The sequence below is a fragment of the Alligator sinensis genome, unplaced genomic scaffold (assembly GCF_000455745.1).
Source record: "Alligator sinensis unplaced genomic scaffold, ASM45574v1 scaffold569_1, whole genome shotgun sequence".
Taxonomy (NCBI): Eukaryota; Metazoa; Chordata; order Crocodylia; family Alligatoridae; genus Alligator; species Alligator sinensis.
Window position 1 is genome coordinate 1900184 of NW_005841914.1, and position 21311 is coordinate 1921494.

Here is a 21311-nt window from a genome sequence, read left to right on the forward strand (position 1 = left end):
TGTGCAGGTGCTTATTGGGGCTCTTCAGGGTCCCATGAGGGCCAGAGCCATTCCCATGCTGCAGTCTGGGCAGGACACCCTCCACAGTCCAGCTGGGGGACGCTGCTGCCACCCAGGCCCGAGGAAACCCATTCCCACATTCCAGGCCCGACAGACAGGCTGATCTATGCCCAGAGTGCATTCGGGCTGTGGCTGGGATCCTTGAACGCTGGAGCTGGTGCACAGAGCCCAGGGCAGGTGTGCGCTGGCAGCTGCACCTGCAACTCTGGATGCAACAGCCTGGAAGGAGCCAGGAGCCATTTCTCCATCGCGCCTTGCTGCACGCTGGGCCCAGGGCTGAGGGCTCCTTTGACCAGGGAGCTCAACATTTCTTTCCCACTCACCCCAACTCCCAAGTGCTTAGCTCTCACCCTACAGCTGGGGAAGGCAGGTGTGTGAAGAGGGCGGTGTTATGCTAATGAAGCCAACCCATCCGTTTTTTTAATGGGGAAACAAACCCCTTGGTTATAAGCTCAGGGCCAGATATTCAGAGCTACTCTTCACTGCCAATACTCACTGGGGTCCAAACCTTGACTGGATACAACCAAGGCCCCTGGCTTGTATTCCTACCTCCCAGGCAACTCATGCAATCATTCTGTGCCTCAGTTTCCCTACGGAAGCATTAATGTGGCTCTTAGGGCACACACCTCAGTGAGCGAACACCCCCAAGAAAGGACAAGAGAATACAAGGCTCCTGAATCCCCAGTCCCTCCTCTTGTAACCCTTTATTTTCTCCTGTAAAACAAACATAATATTTACCTTCTTCAGGAACCAGAGGACCTCGAGGTTTCGCTCGTGCTTTGAGATCCTTAGAGGGAAGGTGCTACAGAACTGCAAAGAATCGCCGTCGACATCAAGCAAGGAAAGACACGGGGTGCAGTTGTCACATAAAATTAAAAGCTTTTTAGTGTTTAAAATAGCATTTACACATAAGCAGCTATATATTAACTATACAGACACTTGGGCTTTAATACAATATCTACAAAAAAAAGAATTCAATTATGCAATAGACATTTAACAGGAACAGTGCAGTCCATGCTAGTAAAAGGTCACTCTTTGAGTAGAACCAATTCTAGAATAGGTGATAGTCTGGGTTTTCATTATTTAAAATCGCTTTACTTTTTCCCCCCCCCTCTACTGTACATAAATTCTTTACACATATTTCTAATCACTGATTAGAATTAATAATTTTTTAAAGTCAATCTTATTACAATCCAGTTAAATGCAAAACAAAAACAGTTACATCAACTCATCAGCTGTCAGTCTCAAGATGGGACCGTCAATTTGACAAGAACAAAAAAAAAAATATATATATATATCAAAAGTCAATGCCTGTGCATCATTGTTTGCAATCCAATATGCCTTTGGATAAAGTGTCCAGGGACTATTTCCTTTGAAAAGCAAATGTGATAACAGAAGGTCAAAAGACAGCAGCGGTGCCTTTAAGACTATAAAATACCATTTGCCAATAACTTATTCCTTAGAAAGTTAATACATTAGGTGGGTGCATTACCCTGACATTCAAGTAGGAGGCATCACCCCAAACCCTTAGCACATGCATGTTTTCTAGGCCACAAAGTGCACCCTTGTCTTTAGTCACTGCTGCTGGCACCAAGGAAGGAACAACAGCGTGAGTCCAGTGGCAGTCCACAGACAGATTTTCTTAGCTCTCCTTTCCGGGATTAAAAAGCTTCTCCTCTCTTTAAGGCTCCTGTTATGAGGTCAGCTTGCCCTGTGAAGCCCTTTTGGTGTCACACCTGCAAGTGCCTTGAAAGGCAAGCCTGTTACGTCCCACTGCAGCAGAGCAGGACAGGTCAAGATACATTCCTGGAGTCGGGCTAGCACCAGCCCCCTGACCTGAAGGGAGCACATTACAGCGAGTCCTGCTAAGAAGGAGATGTTCCCGGAAAGGCCCCATCTGTTCACAGTGTTCCCACCTTTCACAGAACTTACTACGGCAAGTAGCCTCCTCGCATCCGCAGCGCCCGCCTGCCCAGTTTGCAAGGCCCCCGAACGGCACAGATCAACTGGTCTGCGTTTAAAGGCATTGGAAGGATTTGAGAGAGATCCTCTCTCATCCTTCACGGAAGTTAAGTGACTTCACGGGCCTCATTCGTGCTTGACATGCATTGGCACGTGCACTGACTTCAGTGGAGATAATCTGCTTTATATCAGGGTAAGGTGAGGAGAGTCAGGCCCTGTGTACTATACACCGTGGCCATTACATATTGCACTGTTCATCAAATGTGTGTCTATGTTCTCCCGCTGGTCTCCAGCGAAGAGAATTTCTACGTGCTATTCAGTAACCTGTGTGTCTGCCAGCACGTGCGGTGCCAAGCAGACCCTGCGTGCATGGTCTCAGCTGGAGCCAAGTTGATCAGAACCGGGTTGATTTCTAACTCACAACCAGAAGAGAGCTTGGGAGCTTAAATATCCCTCAGCAGATGAATACCTTCCCATGCCTGCAGTATGGGCTGCATCAGCCTCCTTCCAGAGATACCCCCCTCCCACACAGTAATACATAACACAATCTTTTCAACGTAGCAGCAAAGGCCAACAAGACACATAACAGTTTTTCTGCCAACAGCACGTACTACAACGACAACAGAAAAAAGAAAGGAAAAGAAGGAAAAAGAACCAAAAATACGCCTCCCACCCCACCAACAGCAAGTATCTAAACTGCAACTCCTGACATGGACATTTAATACGTTCGGCTTCCTGGATGAAAGCCCGGTCCTGATCATTCTCTTCTAACTACCCCTTCAGAGGAGTATCACAATTCTCGTCTATCTGCCCCCATATTTTTTCCCTAAGAAAAGGCCAAATTGAAAAAGATAATGATAATAAATTAGGGAATGGAGAAATAACAACTGGCTTAAAGGCAGAACCGCTAGAGATTGTCATTAAAGCCACAGCCTCCTTTCCAGTGCCTGCTGGGGGTGCATCCAACGCAAGGGATGACTGACCCTGATTTCTTTGATTGCTTTCAAGTCTGATCTCGCCAAACTGAATTCAGCGTTTAGTTCATGTTTGTGCCATTTCCAAGTGGAAAAAGAAAGGAAAAGGAGGCTGCTCCACAGCTCAAGTCTTCAAAAGTTTCCTTTGATTTCACAGAGGCCGTCAGCAGCTTTGATGAGTTGTGAGGAAAGTGGCAATTCCAGACATGTTACCTTCCCAGGTAACTTCTCAAAAGCATTCAAATGACTTTGAAGCCTAAGGGCCAGATCGAACTCCACCTACCAGGTGCCTATGGGAGATCCTACTGCATCCTGTAGAGACCCTGAAAATCCTACTGCATCTGCTTTTGCAACACAACGTCATCTCAGCCTCAAACCTAAGTCCCACCAAAGCAGTGAGGAGGAGGACCTGCCCAACTTCTCTACTAGCAGGGACTTGAGCAGGGAGAATAGGATCATACTTGGGTACCCAATAGGTGGAGCATGACCCGGCTCAAAGTCTTATATATATGAATGCGGCATTGGCCCTTGGTTCAGTGGGGCTTAGGATCCAAACGCCCAATGCACTGTTTAACCAACTTTGGCCTCAAAGTGATTTGGGATCTTTTGCAAGCGTCACCTCTCTTCTTTTACAAATGCACAGAGAAAACCCACAAAAAGCAAAAGCAAACAAGCCAAGACCCAGGGGAAGCCACACTTGGCTGAATGACACCCCAAGTGCTGCATCAGGGTAACAAGGGAAAATGTCGTGACAGCCGTAGACAGCAGCAGGCGCTCTCCTCCGACTTGCTGACTATGCACCGATACCGACAACGTAAAAAAACGCGGCAAGAGGGACCTTCTTACTTGGGGAAAGCCTTCGATGTGCAGGGGGAAGTCTGATCTGAAGCATCTATCCTAGAAACCATCAGGAGCAGCTTGCTAGAAAAGGCGGGGTTCAACTGGAAGTCAAACAGAGGGCTGAAACGTTGGGGGATAAACAAGAGCAGTCGACAAAGACAACGCTGCCTAGTGATAAGGGATCCTTAGCACAGGTTTTGCTATGTGTCGCATACAAATAACCGTTCATTTTATTGTTTGCATGCTGTTCCAACAATGTTTCCCTCGCTGGCCCTGCCAGAACCTGGCTGCTTGGAGATGCTGCCATTGGAAAAGGCCAAATCCGGGCTTTATTTTCACTGTAAAGGAGAAGCAGGGAAGGGAGAAAGGAAGGCAGATCTTTTTCAGAATCAAAGAAGAAAAGGGAGCCATCACAATTAGCAGCACCGCTACGGTCCCTCCTTACCTCCTCTGGAACATGACGACTCTCCCCTGAAAAATGCTGCATCTATGCCAGCGTAACCAGCTAGCGGCAACCGTCCCATTTCTGTGGAAAGAACTTTTAAAGCAAGAAGTGCACGTTACAGCTCGACAAGAACGGATATGCCTGTTAGCAGAGGGGACACTGAAATGCCTGTTGACAGCCCGCAGCTCTAGGGTCACCACCAGGACATTAAATTAAATGACAGCATAGTTGATCCACGCAGTGAAGACGCAAAGTAGCAGGATCCACCGTTCCCCGGGATGGGAGAGACTCAACAAGGTGAAAGACAATTATACTCCTTGGTCAGCGGAGGAAGATAAGGCTTTATCTCCGGTCACATCTTTGCCTAGTGCCGGGAACTGGCTGCAAGCCTGTTCCCTTTGCAAGGGCACACTACCCACACACGTTCAGGTGTCACAGCTGCTTGTGGAGTTGATATATTAAACGGAGAGATATCATAGGGAAATGAACCATAAGAGCCGGTAGCCACTGTTTCCAGTAGAGGGAGAGGAAAAATAAAATAAAATAAAGGTGCTCCTATGCATTGCTGGAAATTCAGAAGTGATATGAAATAATATTCCTTGAATCAACCAAGTAGACACTAAATTGCACTGGAAGTTGGTGCCACAATTACCAAAGCTCATTAGAATGTGAATATACACCAGTGAGTCGCTCACAATCAAAAAAATAAGGGAAGGAGGGGGGAAAAAAAAAAGAGAGAGAAAGAGGAAAGAAAAGATACTACTGATTTGCAGATATTTAACAATCCCAGGAGATTTTTTTTTTGTTTGATTTTTCATTTTGTTTTTTGTTGGGTTTTTTTGTTTTGTTTTGTGGGGTTGTTTTTTCTTTTTTGCAACACGATGGCGAGTCAGGGAGGTGTTACATGCAAGACATCCTAGGTTTCTTTCTGAAAGTGTTTGACAACGACCAAAAAAACCCAACCGAAAAAAACCAAACCCCCTCCCCCTGAAAAGTAGAGTCTGAAGGCACTTCCTCTCACATGATGTCAACGAAGAATTCACAAGGGTTGCCCATAGCCTTCTGGAAGGACTGCCGGCTCCCCGTCAGCTCTGGAGGCACGGAGCTCAGTTCTCTGACGGGAGGCCCTCCGGGGGGTCCGCTCGTCCCGTAGACTTTGGAGCCGAGCTTTGGCAGGTTGTAGAGGGGGGGCACTCCTGGAGGCCCGTACGAATGGTGGCTGTGGTGGCTTCGCTCGCTGTGGGCGGCAGAGGCGTGACTCCGGTGGCTGAGCTGGCTGACGGGCCGTTCGCGCCGCACACCGCTGGCTCCCCCTCCGCTGCGGGCCGTGTGGTCAGATTCGCTGCCGCTGCCGGCTGACTTGCGGTCCTTCTCCCTGCCGAGAGCCCTCCTGCTGTTCTCGCTGTTGCTTCGGTTGGAGCCGCTGCTCTTGCTTCCTGCGAGGGCGAGCAAAAGGGACAGAACCGAAGGGGAGGGTTAGTTCAATCCCGTTTCCTTCCCGCCTCGTCCGTCAGCTCCTCTTGCAACCCTACAGAATCAAATGCACGATGATGACAACGACCAGCACAGCAACAATGAGGAGGTCAGGCCTCTGTCAAGCTTAGCGTGCTATGGATGACTAAAGGATTCAGCGATGACAACCACTAGAATGAAGCTGACAAGGCTGTGCCATGCGCAGATACACATCAACCCCTCCGGAGATCGCACGTGGAAAGCGGTGGCTCAGTGTAAGCCTGCAGCCGGAAAGTCATCCGCTCGCTGCTTCCCCACTGGCCAGACACCAGTGCAGAGAGAGGGAAGAGACTGAAAGGGAAGGAGGCAGGCGGACATTTAAAATAAAAAATGAATTAGGTTCAACGTGACTTTGTGACCGACTCCAGGCTCAGACTGCCCGAGACCCCTGAAACAGGGGCCAGCTGTTTTCTACTGGAACCACTGCATCAGAAAGAAAGGTTTCTCCCACATCAGTGTCTGGTTGCTTGAAGGACCTGACTTGGATCTCACCCCAAATCAACAGGAGTCCTTGTATTTGCTTCAATGGGGCAAAGGCAGATTCCTACAAAACTCATCACTGAAGTGTTTTGTGGCTGCACTAACTGCAGGTAGATTGTGGTTTTTAGGGAAACACATTTCTTTTAAGTCTGGAAGGATGTTCCCAGCAGAAGCTGCTATACACCCTTCCAAACATAATGCCTGCCGTGTACGTGCACATCAGTGCGTGCGAGTAGCTATGTAGGGTTGGGATCAGGTGGTGCTCAGCTAATCAGTGGGATGAGCGTGGGATCGTAACGCAAATAGGCACTTCCATATTAAATCCGTTTCTCCACTAGGGACTAATTTCCCAACTTAAATTAAAGCTGTTGCATTCACACACAATTTCCTAACACTGGGCCAGATTTTGGATTCAAATGAACAACTGCTACTGCACTGGGTCATCAGACTGCTCTCAGCACTGGAGAAGGAGGAGGAGGGGACCAAAAGATGCCCCTCTTGCTACGATATATCTTCCTCTGCTTATGGTATCATAGTGCAAAGAGACAAGCAAAGGATATGAAGAAAGGGAAAACCAGGCTGGCTTGGTATGGGTGATAGAACTCACCCTTCCTTGTAGAGGGCAGGAGAGGTTTGTGGTACAAGCAAACCACAAAACCTGAAATGGTCCTTCCTGGAAGGCAGGGAGGGTTTGTGGTTTGAGACTGAAACCAATTCTAATCTAGACAAGCTCCCTCTTTGCCTTGGGCAAGGATCTTTCAGGCCCTGGGCCTCAGTTCCCCCATCTGTTGGTGGGGATAGCCACGTTTATTCAGCCATCTCACAGTGGCAGGGAGGCCTTCTGAGAACACACAGCCCTACCTAAATCCTGAGCTTTAGCATCAAACCTCTCGTAATGATCTAATAAAGATAGACAGCGGATCATAATTAGTCATTAACAGGCTGACTGTTTCAGTCTTCCCTCCAGGCAGAAGAGACGCAAGAGTGACAGAGAGAGTTACCGCAAAGCAGTTGTTATAACTCATCTCAGCCTGAACGGGCTCTGTGCCCATCACCATCTGATTGGTAGCAACCACCACACAAATCTTACTGCGCAGCTTCTCCCATAGCTGCTTTATATAAGTATCAATATGCGCCCAGACAGGAAGAAATCCCAATGCACTGGGTCACTATGTGCAGCAGGAGAGAGTCCCCACGTTACATGAGCCTTTGAGCTATAGCAAACCATCTGCTACAAAGTGATCCCCCTGCTGCCTCTCGGATCCACACTTGCCTCACTTCTATCCTCCTTGCTGCGGCTTCCCCAGAGGTATAAGCTCCTGGCAGGTTTCAGAGCCCGGCGGAGAGGCGGAGAGCTTGACGCTGATCTAAGACTTTCCTGCATCAAGAACTCTGCCGGGTCAGGACAGGCTCTGGGCCCCATTCCCCCGATAGTCAAGACTCTTCAAGCGCCTGGAGCAGTGTCTCTAATTGACCTAAGTTTCCCAGGGTCAAGGTGAGGAGCGATTAATCCAGAAGGTAAATGGGTGCACTCCACTTTTCCTTTGCAAAGAAACCTGGATTCCTCCACTGACTGCAAAGCCACAGAAGGTAAGAAATCGGTCACTAAGGCAGAAGAGAACAAAGGCAGCTGCTCAGCCTCTGTCGCCCCTCAACATACCAGTAGCACACTGGACTGGATCCATTTCTTGCATGCTTTTAAACCCTGCAGAAGAACAAGCATCCTGCCGAAGATAAGTCTTCCTGATCTTTGTTTTTAAAGCCCTTCTGATGATACTGTTGTATGTTTGGTAGCTGGGAAAGGTCTAACTTAAAGACACACAGCTCAGCCTAAAAGCTGTGCTATGTGCACAGCTGTGTCAGCATTTTCTGTCTCAAAGGCCCATATTAAACCGACATCTTCAGTTGAAAAGAATTTGCTTTCCAGCAGCTGACAAAAGCTGCGTTTTACTCTGCCATGACTGAGATGATCAGTCACAATCAGACGCACAACCAACTCCACCGCTCTGCCTCCTAAACCATGCAGGCTCTGAAATGCCCTGGGAATTGCCCCTTGGGGTAGCCGGGGGAAGGCTGGGGAAGACGACCCGTTCTGGGGTGTCTATGTTGTTTTCCCATAAAATGAACTGCTCCAAACAGGAGATTTTACTGCACCTTCAACTCTCCTATGAAATATGAACTTTCATTTCTACCCAAGAGAACTTTTTTTACAATCAATTTCAGTATTTTTAAATGTATAACCTTTCTCACTAGGAGGGTAGTAAAGCACTGGAACAGGCAACCCAGAGAGATTGTGGAATCTCCATCTTTCCAGGTTTTTAACACCCGGCTAGACAAAGCCTTGGCTGGGATGGTCTAGTTGGGGCTGGTCCTGCTCCAAGCAGGGGGTTGGACTAAATGTGACCTCCTGAGGTCCCTTTCAGCCCCTCATTTTCTACAATTCTACAATTCTAAAGAATGTTTTTTCCTATGCCTGATGAAGGGTGTTTGTGCCCAAAAGCCTGCAATTAAAAACATTTTTTTGCAAAAATCTAGCTCGTCTAATACAAGATATCACCTCTACCACGAGTCCTGATTGCTTATGCTGTTTTCCTGGCACTCAAGCATGTCACTTCCCGTCTCCATAGCTGTAGGAAGCCCCTGGAGTGGTCCTGCTACTGCATTTCCAGGTTTGGTGTGTGTGAGCAAAACCCAGCAAGGCCTGCTTGAGAGCAGCCCTCCCTGGGTGCACCAGAAACAGTCCAGATGTGCCCTTGGGGCAACTGGATTAGGACTCTGGAATGCCATGTCCTGTTTCTTGCTTGACCACTGGCTTGTCACGTCCCTTCACCTTCAGGGCCTTTATTTTCCCTCTTGCCCTTTTTCTTGTCTCTCTAGACTGCAAGGCCTTTGGGGCAGAGGTTGACTCTCACTTCTTATCTGTATGGTGCCCAGCACAATGGAGCCCTGATGGTGCTTTAAGGCTCTGAGTGCTTCCCTAATACAAATGGGGATTTCTAGTGGGTCTCATCACACAGCTGCTTTTCCTTGCAGGGGGCCCAGACCTTCCATAAAGGAGAAACAGGCACCCTGGGTCTCACCAGGAGGGACAGTGTCATGTTCAGACTAAATGGACATCGACCCAAGCTGTCACGCCAATTAGGAAAAGGACCTAAGCCTCATTGCCAGCCTTTTCTCCTACCCTGAACCTCTCAAGAGTTCAGGATTTTGTCTGGCATCAGTTAGAAATTTGCTATATTTGGCTCTAGGACATGAGAGGCTGCGAATGACTAGGCACATCTCCTCGCACATGTAGAGTTGTGCCTTTCCGTACCAGAGGAATTCTGTCCTGAGTGAATAGTGCACACCCAGGGGGACCCAGAGCTGCTGTACAAGGGATCCACTGTGTCACGGAGAGAGGGGCTAAAAAGAAAAGATAATCTGATGCCCAGTTCATGTTCTTCCACTGTCCTGTATCTCTGATTTCTAAATGCCCAGCACAGAGGGATTCTGTATTGGGTCCAGCAGTCAGCACATCTCGGGTCACTGCAAAACACTCAAGTGCTAGCCAGTGGAAGTGCAAATGTAGCACACTGGTGGATATTTCTATTCCAGAAGCAGTTTACAGGACTAATACAGCAGGACGCTGCAATCTGTAAGGTGACATAACAAGGGTGATAAAGGACACAATTGCCAAGTCTGTATGCTGACAGGGAGGTGTCTGGTGCCATCCCTTTAGGACTGCTGTGCCTCAGTCGCACATCAAGGCCTCTCCACAGGGGGCAGCTGACTTTGTTAATGCCATGGGACTAGGGTACTGTGCACTGGGACAGGCAGAGCACCTATGACAATCAGAAAAAAAACAGGAGAAAAAGGAAACAACTACACATTGGGGTCACAAGAGTCTAAATGATCATGCTATGGAGTCATTATTATGGAGGCATTTGAAGCTTACCAATCCCCTAGAGACAGCCATTCCTCTATGAATCCTTCAGTCTAATGCTTGCTCAGAACAAAACAAGGGAATAACACAGTTACAAAACAAGAAACACCACAGCAGCGCAGTTTCCAAAAGAAGAACAAGGAGAGTCCAACCCTTCAAAACGAGACACTCCCGTTGCCTTGCACAAGGATCTCCTAGCTGGTAGCCCAAGCTGCATGGGGAAAACACTGTACCTTTCCTACTCCAGCAGCAAGGATCTAATACTGGATTACTCACAGGGATTGGTGAAGTGGATGAGGAAAAAATCACACCCCAAGAGGCAGGGTGGGCATGATGTGACTGGCTAAAGTCCTGTAACCTTGAGATACGCTCTTGGTTTCTCTACCAGACACACTTCTTGTTTCTAACTGAGGATGAATGTGGAAATGTTGGAAATCCCATGACGGCTCTTTTGATGGGACTGTCAGCTTGGTTTTGCAAAACCAAAGTGGCAAAGTTATATCTGAACGGGCTGCATCCAAATGACTGGCTCTTTACCTTAATAACAAAATTCATACCCAAACTTGGAGACTCCTAGAGAGCCTTGCTGTTTGTCACTGGCAGCGTTGCCAAGAGCAGCATTCACACTGAAACCACAGGGCCTCCTCTAGTTGTGCAAGAGACTTATTTTGTTATGGTGCTCACAGAAGCGAAGTGGTAAGGGGGTCTTGGGGCTGAAAAGGGGGAAGTCAGTGCATCCAACTTGCATGGTGTGCATTAGAGCGCAATTGCCGAAGCTGCTCTGCTCCCCACTACATGGCTTTTCAGAACTGGCTGTTCCAGAGAGCAGAGCACCCTTCTTGCTGGTCTCATGCAAAAAGGAGACATGAACATCCCTTCTGCACTGAGCAGGGAAGAGGAAGCCAAAAGCCACAATGCTCATTCCAGTTTAGTCACAGACTCCCAAAGTGGAAGTAAAGCTGAATGGTCTCAACACCCCTCCAGTGACTCGTACCTCTGAAAACCAGGTGTCCCCCCACCCTGGCCCTTAGTTTTCCCTCTGATAAAGAGGCAGCAAAGATGTTTCCATACCTACTTCACAGGTGAGGACTGAATCATTTGTTTGGTTAATTAGCAATAGGCGAGTGCTACAGACTCATATGAGATGCTGTGGGGTAGGAAAGGTACAGACACCCATGCCACATTGGACATGGCAAGCAGCATTGTGTCTAGCTCCCCCCTGCATGTGGTGTGGTGTGCTGAGCTGTGGCATAGCTATACAGATAGCATATTGCGTGGGCTCAATTAGACCGTCATTGGCAGTTCCAATGCAGGGCTGAAAGGCTAAGCCACTCCCTCGCATTTGCAAAGAGAGTCTTGATTCAATGAAGTCGCACCAAATCCACTCATGCAGCACACAAAACCACAAGGAAGGGAGCACAGACAGGACTTAGGAAATCAAGCAAATGGCCAGGAATAATGGGAGCTGTAAGAGCGCATGCACAACTCAAAAGCTTACCTTCACTTTGCTGGCTACCCGCACTACCACTGCCATAGCTGAAGCCCGGGTCCTGGTATGCTGGTGGGAAACATGGAGCAGGGAGTGGGTACTGATAGGGATACCCTTGGCCTAATGGCCAAGGTGCAGCAGGATGTGGGAGTGGAGCAAGAGTGTCCTGATCTGAGGCTCCGCTTGACCCGTTGTTGAGGTTCAAGGCAGCCATATCTGCAGAGAGAAAGGAAACTTGAGGGCAGTGCTTTCCCATAGCAGCTAAGACCCCGGTACCATCATCATGCACCGTGACAACCAGTGCATTGGCCTGGGACTTTGTTTCAGCAGTTCAGTCAAAATACTGTACATGATAGAGTAGGCAGGAATACTTAACCTGGAGCCTCAGGTTTTCTCAAACCTGCGTGCACAGCTGAAGGTGCAAAAATATGCACACAGCTGCACACTTCCACTATGTACACATTACTCATCAATGCAGTTTGATGTGCAACTTGTGGAAACAACCATTTGGGCAGGTCAATGAAATGAAGCAACCAGAGCAAACGTGTACGGAAATCACAGCACCATGGAAAGGACCTCAGGAGGTCATCTAGTCCAACCTCGTGCTCAAAGCAGGACCAACTAGATCAGCCCAGCCAAGGCTTTGTCTACCTGGGTCTTAAAAACCTCCAAGGATGGAGAGTCCACCACCTCTCTGTTCCAGCGCTTTATTACCCCGCTAGTAAGAGATTTCTTCCTAATATCTACCCTAAACTTCCCTTGCTGCAACTTGAGAGCATTGCTTCTTGTTCTGTCATCTGCCACCACTGAGAACTGAGAAATGAAGCACAGAATTGTGCACATGTCCTTCTGGAAGCCTTGCTCCAAGTTTTCAGAGAACTGGAGTTCACAAACTGCCAACGAACATCAAGGGATGGGTTACATGACTTGGAATCCCCCTGAACTACACTGGGTAAAGCCCTCTTCTAGATCAGGAAAGGGCCAATTAACTTATTTCTTATCAGATCTTTGTGCAGTCTCTGAACTTTCAGGTCACAGCTGGAAGAGGAAGTGCCAAAATATTATGACAGAGGCTGCTCTCAAGACACCTCTAACTTGATCAGACACAGACTGGACCAGATGCCTCAGAAAGCGTGTTTTTATTAGGCTATCAGCCTGGCTTTGCAAACCCATGGATCCTCTCAACCGAGGTTTGCCAACTGCCCCCAGAGACATTCTGATCTTTCTGTTCAGCATCTCAGTAACAGGGTGTCCCTCCAATTTACTACCCACCTATTTCCAAGGAAAAAGAAAGAAAAAAAAAAAAAGAAAATGGGGCTTTGTAGTACCATCCATGTGATTAATCAAGCCCAACCCTGGTGGATCAGGGTAGAATGCCCTTGCCACAGAAACACTATATTGGATAACGGGAAATATTATCCTCACTGGGGGAAACTGTAACCCGCAATAAGCTTGGGAATTGAGACCCAAGGTGACTCAGCATAGCCAAGGTCTCCTAAGTCCCATCCAGCTGCCCTGTTTCAAGACTGACCCACCCTTTCTGCCCAGGTGACCCAAATGTTTATCTCATGGAGAGATCGCTTGATTTGGGGAGGGAAGGAGATCGCTGGTCTCAGAGACACACCTGTGAACCCCCCTCCCCACAGCTCTGCCCTTCACCGGTGAGGAACTTACTGCCACAGAGGTCCCCAAAGACGTAATAGCACTGCTCCGAGAAGGTGATTTTGTTCACAGTGTGCCTGAGGTAGCCATGTTTTAACATGCTGCTGGCGTATTTTCTAGCCTCTCGTCGGTCTTTGAAGCCCTCCACGTGCGTGTAAAGCCAGTCAACCACATCTGCCCCTGTAGGTGCACAGACAGGAGAGGGAGAGAATCATCTGAAAGTCACCTCCAGCCGTCGAGACAACGTTCATCTTCCTATCACCCTTGTCTATCACAAAGCATCCGTGCTTCATCCAGGTCACCATGCCTTTGGGCTAGGGACTACAAAAACAAAGCACAAGAACCCCAAGACCTTAAGAGCATATTTTCATACCACTTTTCATTTGACTCAACCTTGAAATGCAGCGGGACACAGCTCTAGGTGCTGCCATTACCACCAGGCACCAGTTTAGGGAGCGATGAACAGTTGGGAGTACCAATTAATATTCAATATTCAATTAATATTCACATATTTGACTAATATTCTGATATTTTAAAAGTGGCTTGTGCGTGGAAAACTGCCATGCCACTGTCTTTCTAGGCAGTCTCTACTCAAGGCTACAATAAGGCAGGTAATTTCTGCCATGACTGAGATGCCTTGGCAGAACGGAAAGATATTTGGGACTGGAACGGCAGGAAGTGATGCTATTCTGGACAGTGGGGCTTTGCCAGAGCATGCAGACACAGGACTGGAACAGAGAGAGTAAGGGGCAAGCTGCAATGGGATACTGGGCATAGAAGCTTGCCTAGCCTTTGCCCACCCAGGTTCAAAACTAGAGCTGTTGCCTCCCTCAAGACTAGATTCCTTCCCACATAAAACACATGGTGGTGGGATAGGCACTCCAAATGGCTCTAAAAGCCAGTCTCTCCCTAATAAAAGGCTAGGTGATCTCTACAGCACCCCTGTGAACGCCTTACCTATTACTGCATTGGAGATGGTAATTTTCAACCACATCCTGTCTCGGATTTCGAGGCCTGAGTCAGGTAACTGCATAACCTTGACGATAGTGGCCATGTCGCTCTTCACAGTTAAGGGAGATTCTTCTAATTCTGAAAGGAAGACAGGTTACATGCTTCTCCAAACCTGGTTGGGTTTGCAGAGAACAAGTTGCTTCTTTTCAGCTCACGGTTTGGATTAAGCAGACGTGAGATTCAGATGCCAGATCTCAGCCCATCTATCAGGCATCTAAGTGGTATGTAGGCATCTAAGTATGCTCCTCTTCTACAGAAAAGGCAGGTGGGTCTTCCTCTTCTTTATGCTTTTGTGACTTAGTCTTAAGGGTAGGATGACCAAAATAGAGCGTAATGGTTTCTCAGGGGTTCGAGCAAGGTGGCGAAGGAATGCACTTAGACACCTAAGGGGCAGAATAGGATCTGGCCCAAGATACCAGAGACTCATTCCCATTATTGATACAGAATTAGAGCCTTCATACAGACTCAGAAAAGAATATCCTTGCTGAGACTGGTTTAAGTCGTGGAAGCACAGGAGCCCTGTGGATTTACCATCATTACTGTCCTGTTTTGCTCCACTCCTCTGCGCTTAGCATCACAGAAGAGACCTCCCAAGACGCTAGCTATTTTCTGTTCATACTGCAGTCCACATCCCTTCCACATTCAAACCCACTGAAGACGGAGTGGCAGCTGTATGTGCAACGGCAGTAGAAATGGGTACTTGTTGTTTCTACTTTAGGCTTTAGGTTTATAACTATGAATGGTGCCATCTGCAATGGGACATAAGAGGTTGTGCAGGCAGCTAGCACTCAGGTTAACAGGATCAGGCCACAGGCATTACTGGAAGAAGTGGAGTAGATCAGGAAAGTACAAGAAAGCTAGTATCAATACAGAAGAGACGGGCTCCTGCAAAATGGCCTGTTTAGTGGTATACCAATGACAGACAGCTTTACAAGCCAGGGAAATAACAAGATCTAAGAACAGCTATTCCCCCATGCAGCTCCCTCCTGCAGAGGGGTCTGGAAGAGCTGTAGCACTGAGTGGTCGTTACTGATCTCCTTTCACCCTCCTGAATTGTGTATGGTTCAAGAGGCTCCTGGAAGAAGCAAGGGCCTGCTAGATCGCCAGTCCTGGCTGGGCAGAAGTCACCGTGGCCTCCCTGCCCTTGGTATCACTCTGGGGTGGGTGCCTTACAATTTAGTTACCCACCCATCCAGGCCTTCTTTCTCTACCCAGAGTGTCAACGTAGCAGCTCTTGGGCTTGCTAGAGATGACGATATTTAGAAATGGGCACAGACCTCAAACGCCAGCAGACTGATCCAATCCCCAGCTTATCCCCAGTTTTTAATGGCCACCCACTATCACCAGAAAGCAACCCCTGCCTCCCATCCTCCCAACTCTGAAAAAATCATACCCACCACGTGGTTCCAGATTTTGCAGCCCAGGCCCATCTCTCATATATACCCCTGAGCCACCCATCAAAGGAAACCATTTCACTTCACTTCAGTCACGCTCGGATTTTCGTAAGAGGCACAAGTATGGAACAATGAAAACTCAAAAACATCGATCTTGATACGTGCACATCTACATGCATGAAATATAGCACCGTGCGCCAAACACACGTGAGGTTTTTATACCTTCATACACGCTGAGCAATGCTAAGATCTTGCTTTTGCTTTAGTTAGTCTGGTTAGTAGCAAAAAGCAATATATATTTTTGATTTTTTCTGAAACAAAAAAGGTCTGATGTAAATATGTGGGGAGCAATAAACTGGATTTTCATGGAAACCTATATTCTATATCTAAACCAACATGATATCATTAGAAACTGCAAGACGGAGAACAAGACCAATTAGGAAAACTCTAGGTTACATCAGAAAAAATGTACCAAATCAGGACTGGACGCTGCCTCATAACCCTAGGCCTGACCACATGGCTGCATTAAGTGATTATATGAACACGAGTACAGGCAGGAGGGAAACACCTACTTTTTCCTGAATGAGACATTATCAGGCTTTTCCAGACTTTTCTGAGTGGCACCCTGGTCTGTCAGCATTGCCCATCCACTTTCAAAGATCAGAGAAAAGGAAAGTACGTGGAGCAGGACAATGCTGATGCACCTCACCTCTTGCCATGTCTACTTTGCATCTTCATTTGAACTCACATGTGCATTTGTCAAGGCACAGGCTATCTGGTTTTGGGGCATGAACACGGAGCTCCAGGCAGGGTACCTTTATCAAAAAGCACAACTGAGTTCCACAGAAGTGGTCTGGACCCAAGTCCCCTGGTGTCAATACAGAAAAACTCCCATTGATTTCAGTAGGCTTTGGATCAACTCCTCAAACCCTACAACTTTCAAGACATGCTTTGCAATGTTCAGGGCTCTCCCTAGAGAATGACATATTCTTTTTACACCCAAGGATGTCTGGAATGAATGTGGAGAGGCCAAGTGCACAAAAATCAAGTGAGCATTTTAAACAGAGGAATTAAGGTCTGCTTTTATAGGTAAGCTGGCATGGGAACTGGCCCCACACAGAGAATACTACAGGTTACTGCCAGAGAACACTGCCTAGAAGGGAGTTAAAATTATTAGAGAAAAATGAGGTAGTTTTTTTTACAGCAATAATTAATGTGGAAATCTGGCTCTGTCTGGTCTCACAGGATACAGCTACAGGGCTCCCTGCTGATACACTCTGCCGGCAGTTAAAGGCATCCCCTATACCTGCTCTCAAGCGCGGCAGAGACAAGGCAGAGACCGAGATCTCAAAAGCAGAGGAGGGAGCTCTCTCCTGGTGGCTTTGCCGGCTCATTTTTGGGGCTGGCATGTGTGGAGCAGGAGTGAGTCATGCTCGAGAGCAATGCCCTGGGAAGCAGCGTAGACATACTCTTTGAGTCCAATTTAAGCACCGACTGGGTGTTCAAGACCCTTAGGGGTCCTGTGTTTAAGGGAACCGCCGTGAAGAATTAGGGAGAGAACAGACATGCCCTGCTGTGTTGTAGGTTCCTTTAAGACCTAAAGCTCTCATCTGCTTTAGTGGCAAGCAAAGCTACCCCCTTCCCCCCAGAAAAAGTTATCCTGGTTGCAATCCAGCGTGACTCCTTCTCAAGATAGCAGCTTGTTTGTATGCAGTTGCTCCAGAAGCTTTTGTCTCCAAGTTCCCTGTTTCGGGGCAAGTCTGTCCACATGGCCAGGGCCTGAGCGGTCAACGTGTCAGGTCCAATCTTCCTCCCCAGTGGGACCTGGATTGGTTGCTTCTGTTCTGCCTCCAGGTGAACTGGCCCACAGCGGAGGAGACAGGAAAAGGAACTGAATGAATGGAGGGCAACGTCTTATCAACCTTGCTGCTCTTCAGGTAAGATGCAACAAAACTGCTTATAAGAAAATGCTGCCCTTCTCTAGTACCTGCCACCTGGGGATCTCAAAATGCTTTGAGAATGAGAATGAATGAAGCAAAGCTCAGCACATGCTGATGAGGTGTGTCAGCAGTGCCATGTCCAACTTGTTGGGGGGGACGCTGAGCCACGGTGAAGTTAACGGACTCACCCGAGTGAGTGAGTGACAGTCAGGAATGGAAACCTGGAGTCCTGACTCCAAGTCCATTGTGACTACTCCCTCTCCAAAGCAATCCCCCTCTTTCTTCTGCTTTCAGATTTTTTTCCTACCTGAATTAAAAAAAATGGGAAATTTTGCACCACAGGCATAGAAGGGAAAAGCAGTCTCCAAAAGAGCGGCTGTGCTCTCATGCAACCTTTGTTTTAGGCACGTGATTAAGAGGGTGTCAGCGTTCCACATTTCTAAATCACTTTACTGTGCATCAAGGCACCTGATACATTAATGTTTTAAGAGGAATGTCAACAGAGTAACAGACTCTCATTGTTTGACAGCAATCAGCAGAGACGCTAGACTCCGGTAATCTTTAGTGTGCATAAGACTGAAAAACGCATCTCAAGATAAAACCGCGGTGGGGTGAGTGGTTTGCTCACCTTTGACTGCCGATATTTTTCCGCTTTCCTGGTGCCACCTAATATCTAGAGAGATGGCGAGCCACTAGACCTACAAGAGAGATGATAACTCCCTCCTCAGAGTTTCAAGGTGAGACTGTCAGTCTAGCTACTGCCTGCTTATGAAATCAGAGAGAACAGGAGGGAGGGAAAGAAAGGGAAGCCACCCAGTCTGGAGGAATTTGTTGGTCCTTTCAATCACAAAGGCACCACCAACTCACAGACATTATCAGGGTTTCATACTGGAACCAAACATCTGCCCAGGAAAGATTTGGTCAGTGATCATTAATCCAAAAGCTCTGCAAATGATCAGTCAAGGCCTGTACTGCTGTTGTCTTTCTGTAAACCTTCTCCCATCTGAAAAAGTTCTTCAGAATGTACTGGTGAGAAAGCCAAAAGGGTTTCCACAGACGTTTGTAGAAATTACTCTGAAAGACCTATTTAATTTCGGTTTCAACTTAGCCAAATGCTGCAGCACTTACTGAACTGAGCATATGAGTTCAACTGGCTTCCTGGGCTGTATACTGACCAAGGCCTTTCTGGAAAAAAAAACTTCTGTCTTCACTTCTAGAAGTTAAAGTAACTTCTAGAGTCTATCAAGAATGGATAGACCTGTGACACAGGCTGGCTTAAACATGTGCGTGAAAGGTTCTCTCCCTTCTATATGCTTCTATAGTGGAAACCTGCAAGAAAGAAATATGTCCTGCTAAAGATGCAAAGTTCCCTAACACGTCTAAGTCAGGTTGCATCGTTGCAAAATTCAACTTGGAGCTGAAGGAACGTCAAGAGATGAGCAGCAGTGTTATGGTTCTTCAAGAGAATCAGCCTTTTCACTATTACCATGTGCGGTTAGAATATTTTCTGTGCAAAGCACATATTTAAAGAGGTGTGTTTAAGTGACACTCCTATAACCAGTTTTACCTTCTAATCTACACAGACACACATGGTTAAAGGGGACCTGTAATTTGGGAGTAACTCAGGGTTTTGGGTGTTCCACTCTCTCCGGGCCCTCACTTGTATATCATTCTAAGCACTCGTACCCCAGACATCAGCTCTTTTGGAAGAGTCATTTTGTAAAATGCTGGCTTTATTTTGTAAATAAAGATGGACTATTATGGAAAACCAGCACCAACTTCACTTCCACTCGACAGTGGAAAAAAGGGGCACCGTCGTTCACTCAGGACTTCCCCATTTGTGAGTAAGAAACCGAGACAGGAATCTGATCCTGATTTAGGCAAAAAGACTATACAATTTCCTGTTCATAGGCCATTAGGAAATATTTCCCCGGCCCGTACAATTTAGCTAAGTTGGGCTGAGCATTCACTGCAATGTGAGCATCAAAACCCAAGTAGACTCCGTGGCTCGTGGTGGAACGCTAGGTGGCAACATTCTTGAAGAGGCGAACCAGTCCTGCATATTTTTAGTATCCAATCTCTTTATTCCTCTTTTATCCAGGACAACATTTAAGCATGTGCTGAGTGTCTTTGACTTCAAAGGGACTTAAGCAAGTACTTAAGTGGTATCTTGAATACGGACGCTTTCTTGAATTGCAGCCAAAAGCTCAGGAAATGTCATTTCTATTTACTTGTCTTGCGTTACGGCAGGGTGCTTACAAATCAGGGGCTGCATTCTGTCTTGCACTCGTGTCAGAGAGACCACAAGGAGTCAAGCCTTTCATTCCTTCAGTTTTGTGTCTTCAGCTCTAAAATTTCCAAGTTAATAACGTGAAAACTCCAAGAACACATTGTTGGAGGGGAATAAATCTGATCCTTTGTTTCAGAAAGCACAGCTTCACTTTCTCTTTTCTTTTTTTGTTTGTTTAATAGCGTTCCATAAAGAGAAAACCCACTAAAAATCCTAATACAATTGGGATGTCTATCGGGAATGTCAATAGAAAGATGCCTACTACGGTGCCCTGCTGTCTCGCAAGCAAGGTTATTCACTTGGGACAAAATGGTTTCTCTCTCTTTAAGGGATCGATGTAAAGTAAAGTACAGAAGCCCCACCCACTCGCTTCTGATAGGATGATAGGGAACTGTCTTAAAGGGCCAGAAACCATCCTCTCCAAAGTGTGAACCTTTGCTCAACTGGCGTTGTGTTATCGCAGTTTTAACCTTTGACCTTTGGAAAGTTTTATGCTCCCCACAAAAGTCAAAAATAAAATAAATAGAAAAACACAGGTTTTCTTTGCAGCTGTTGTTCGCATTGTGCTTGTGGTTTGGTTTGTGGTTTGTTTTGCTTTTTGTATAGCTCTACACTGCCGGCCCTGAGCAGAAGATACCTGCCCTGTGCTGGCCGCAGTGTGACTTACTTTCCGAATCGGGAATTGAGCTTGTTAGTGAGGAGCTGGTAGATGTGATGGTGCTCATGGAGGGGCTCATACCGTAACGGGGGTATGCTCCCGTCATGGCTGTGGTATGAGAGATCCACGCTGCAGGGTCGATTGGCCTCACTGGTTCAGCTGAAACAACAAAAGGAAGTAATAAGAAAGAAATCAGACTTTGGCAGGCTCCACTCACCAGGATTTAATAGTGAGGAAATGCCTGGACCCGGTGGGTTTTTTTGCTATGAATTCTCTGCGCCTGTCAACACCACAAAGCTGGCTGCTCACTTACCCCTGGGGATAGTGAAGTAACTCCTGGGTGTGGGGTCCCAGCATTTGGCCACTGTTAGGCTGATAGGTCTGAAAATGAGAAAAACAGGTAAGGATGACTCTGTTCCTTCCTTGTAGAAGCTGTGCGACTGACACTGCATCACGGGAAACATCTTTGTTCTTTATCTGGGGAAAGGCTTCTGAGATGTAGGCCAAATTGTCATACCACCGGTTGGATGATCTACCTCACATCCCTGCTGTAATGATCAGAGGGTTGGGCATGTTGCCTCTTCAATGGAAGCCCTGTCCTTCCATAGACACTTTGCCTCCAAAGAAGTCAGTGTAGGGACTGCGTGCCAGTATCAGGCTGGATCTGCACAC

The 21311-nt window shown here is 47.3% G+C and overlaps 1 protein-coding gene across 5 annotated transcripts in view; it reads right to left on the minus strand.

Moving 5' to 3' along the window:
• Positions 1 to 922: 922 nt before the first annotated feature.
• DVL1 (dishevelled segment polarity protein 1) overlaps positions 923 to 21311 on the minus strand; it is a 139954-nt gene continuing 119565 nt past the window's right edge. For 4 of the 5 annotated variants that reach the window (XM_025198117.1, XM_025198116.1, XM_025198120.1 and 1 more), the window contains 6 exons: positions 20953 to 21020; positions 20649 to 20798; positions 14304 to 14435; positions 13359 to 13526; positions 11694 to 11900; positions 923 to 5717 (listed from right to left, as the gene is read on the minus strand). In XM_025198117.1, the coding sequence (XP_025053902.1) occupies positions 5299 to 5717; positions 11694 to 11900; positions 13359 to 13526; positions 14304 to 14435; positions 20649 to 20798; positions 20953 to 21020 (1144 nt within the window). In that variant the 3' untranslated portion in view covers positions 923 to 5298. The remainder of the gene's footprint in view (positions 5718 to 11693; positions 11901 to 13358; positions 13527 to 14303; positions 14436 to 20648; positions 20799 to 20952; positions 21021 to 21311) is intronic. The other variant, XM_025198118.1, reaches the window with a different exon arrangement.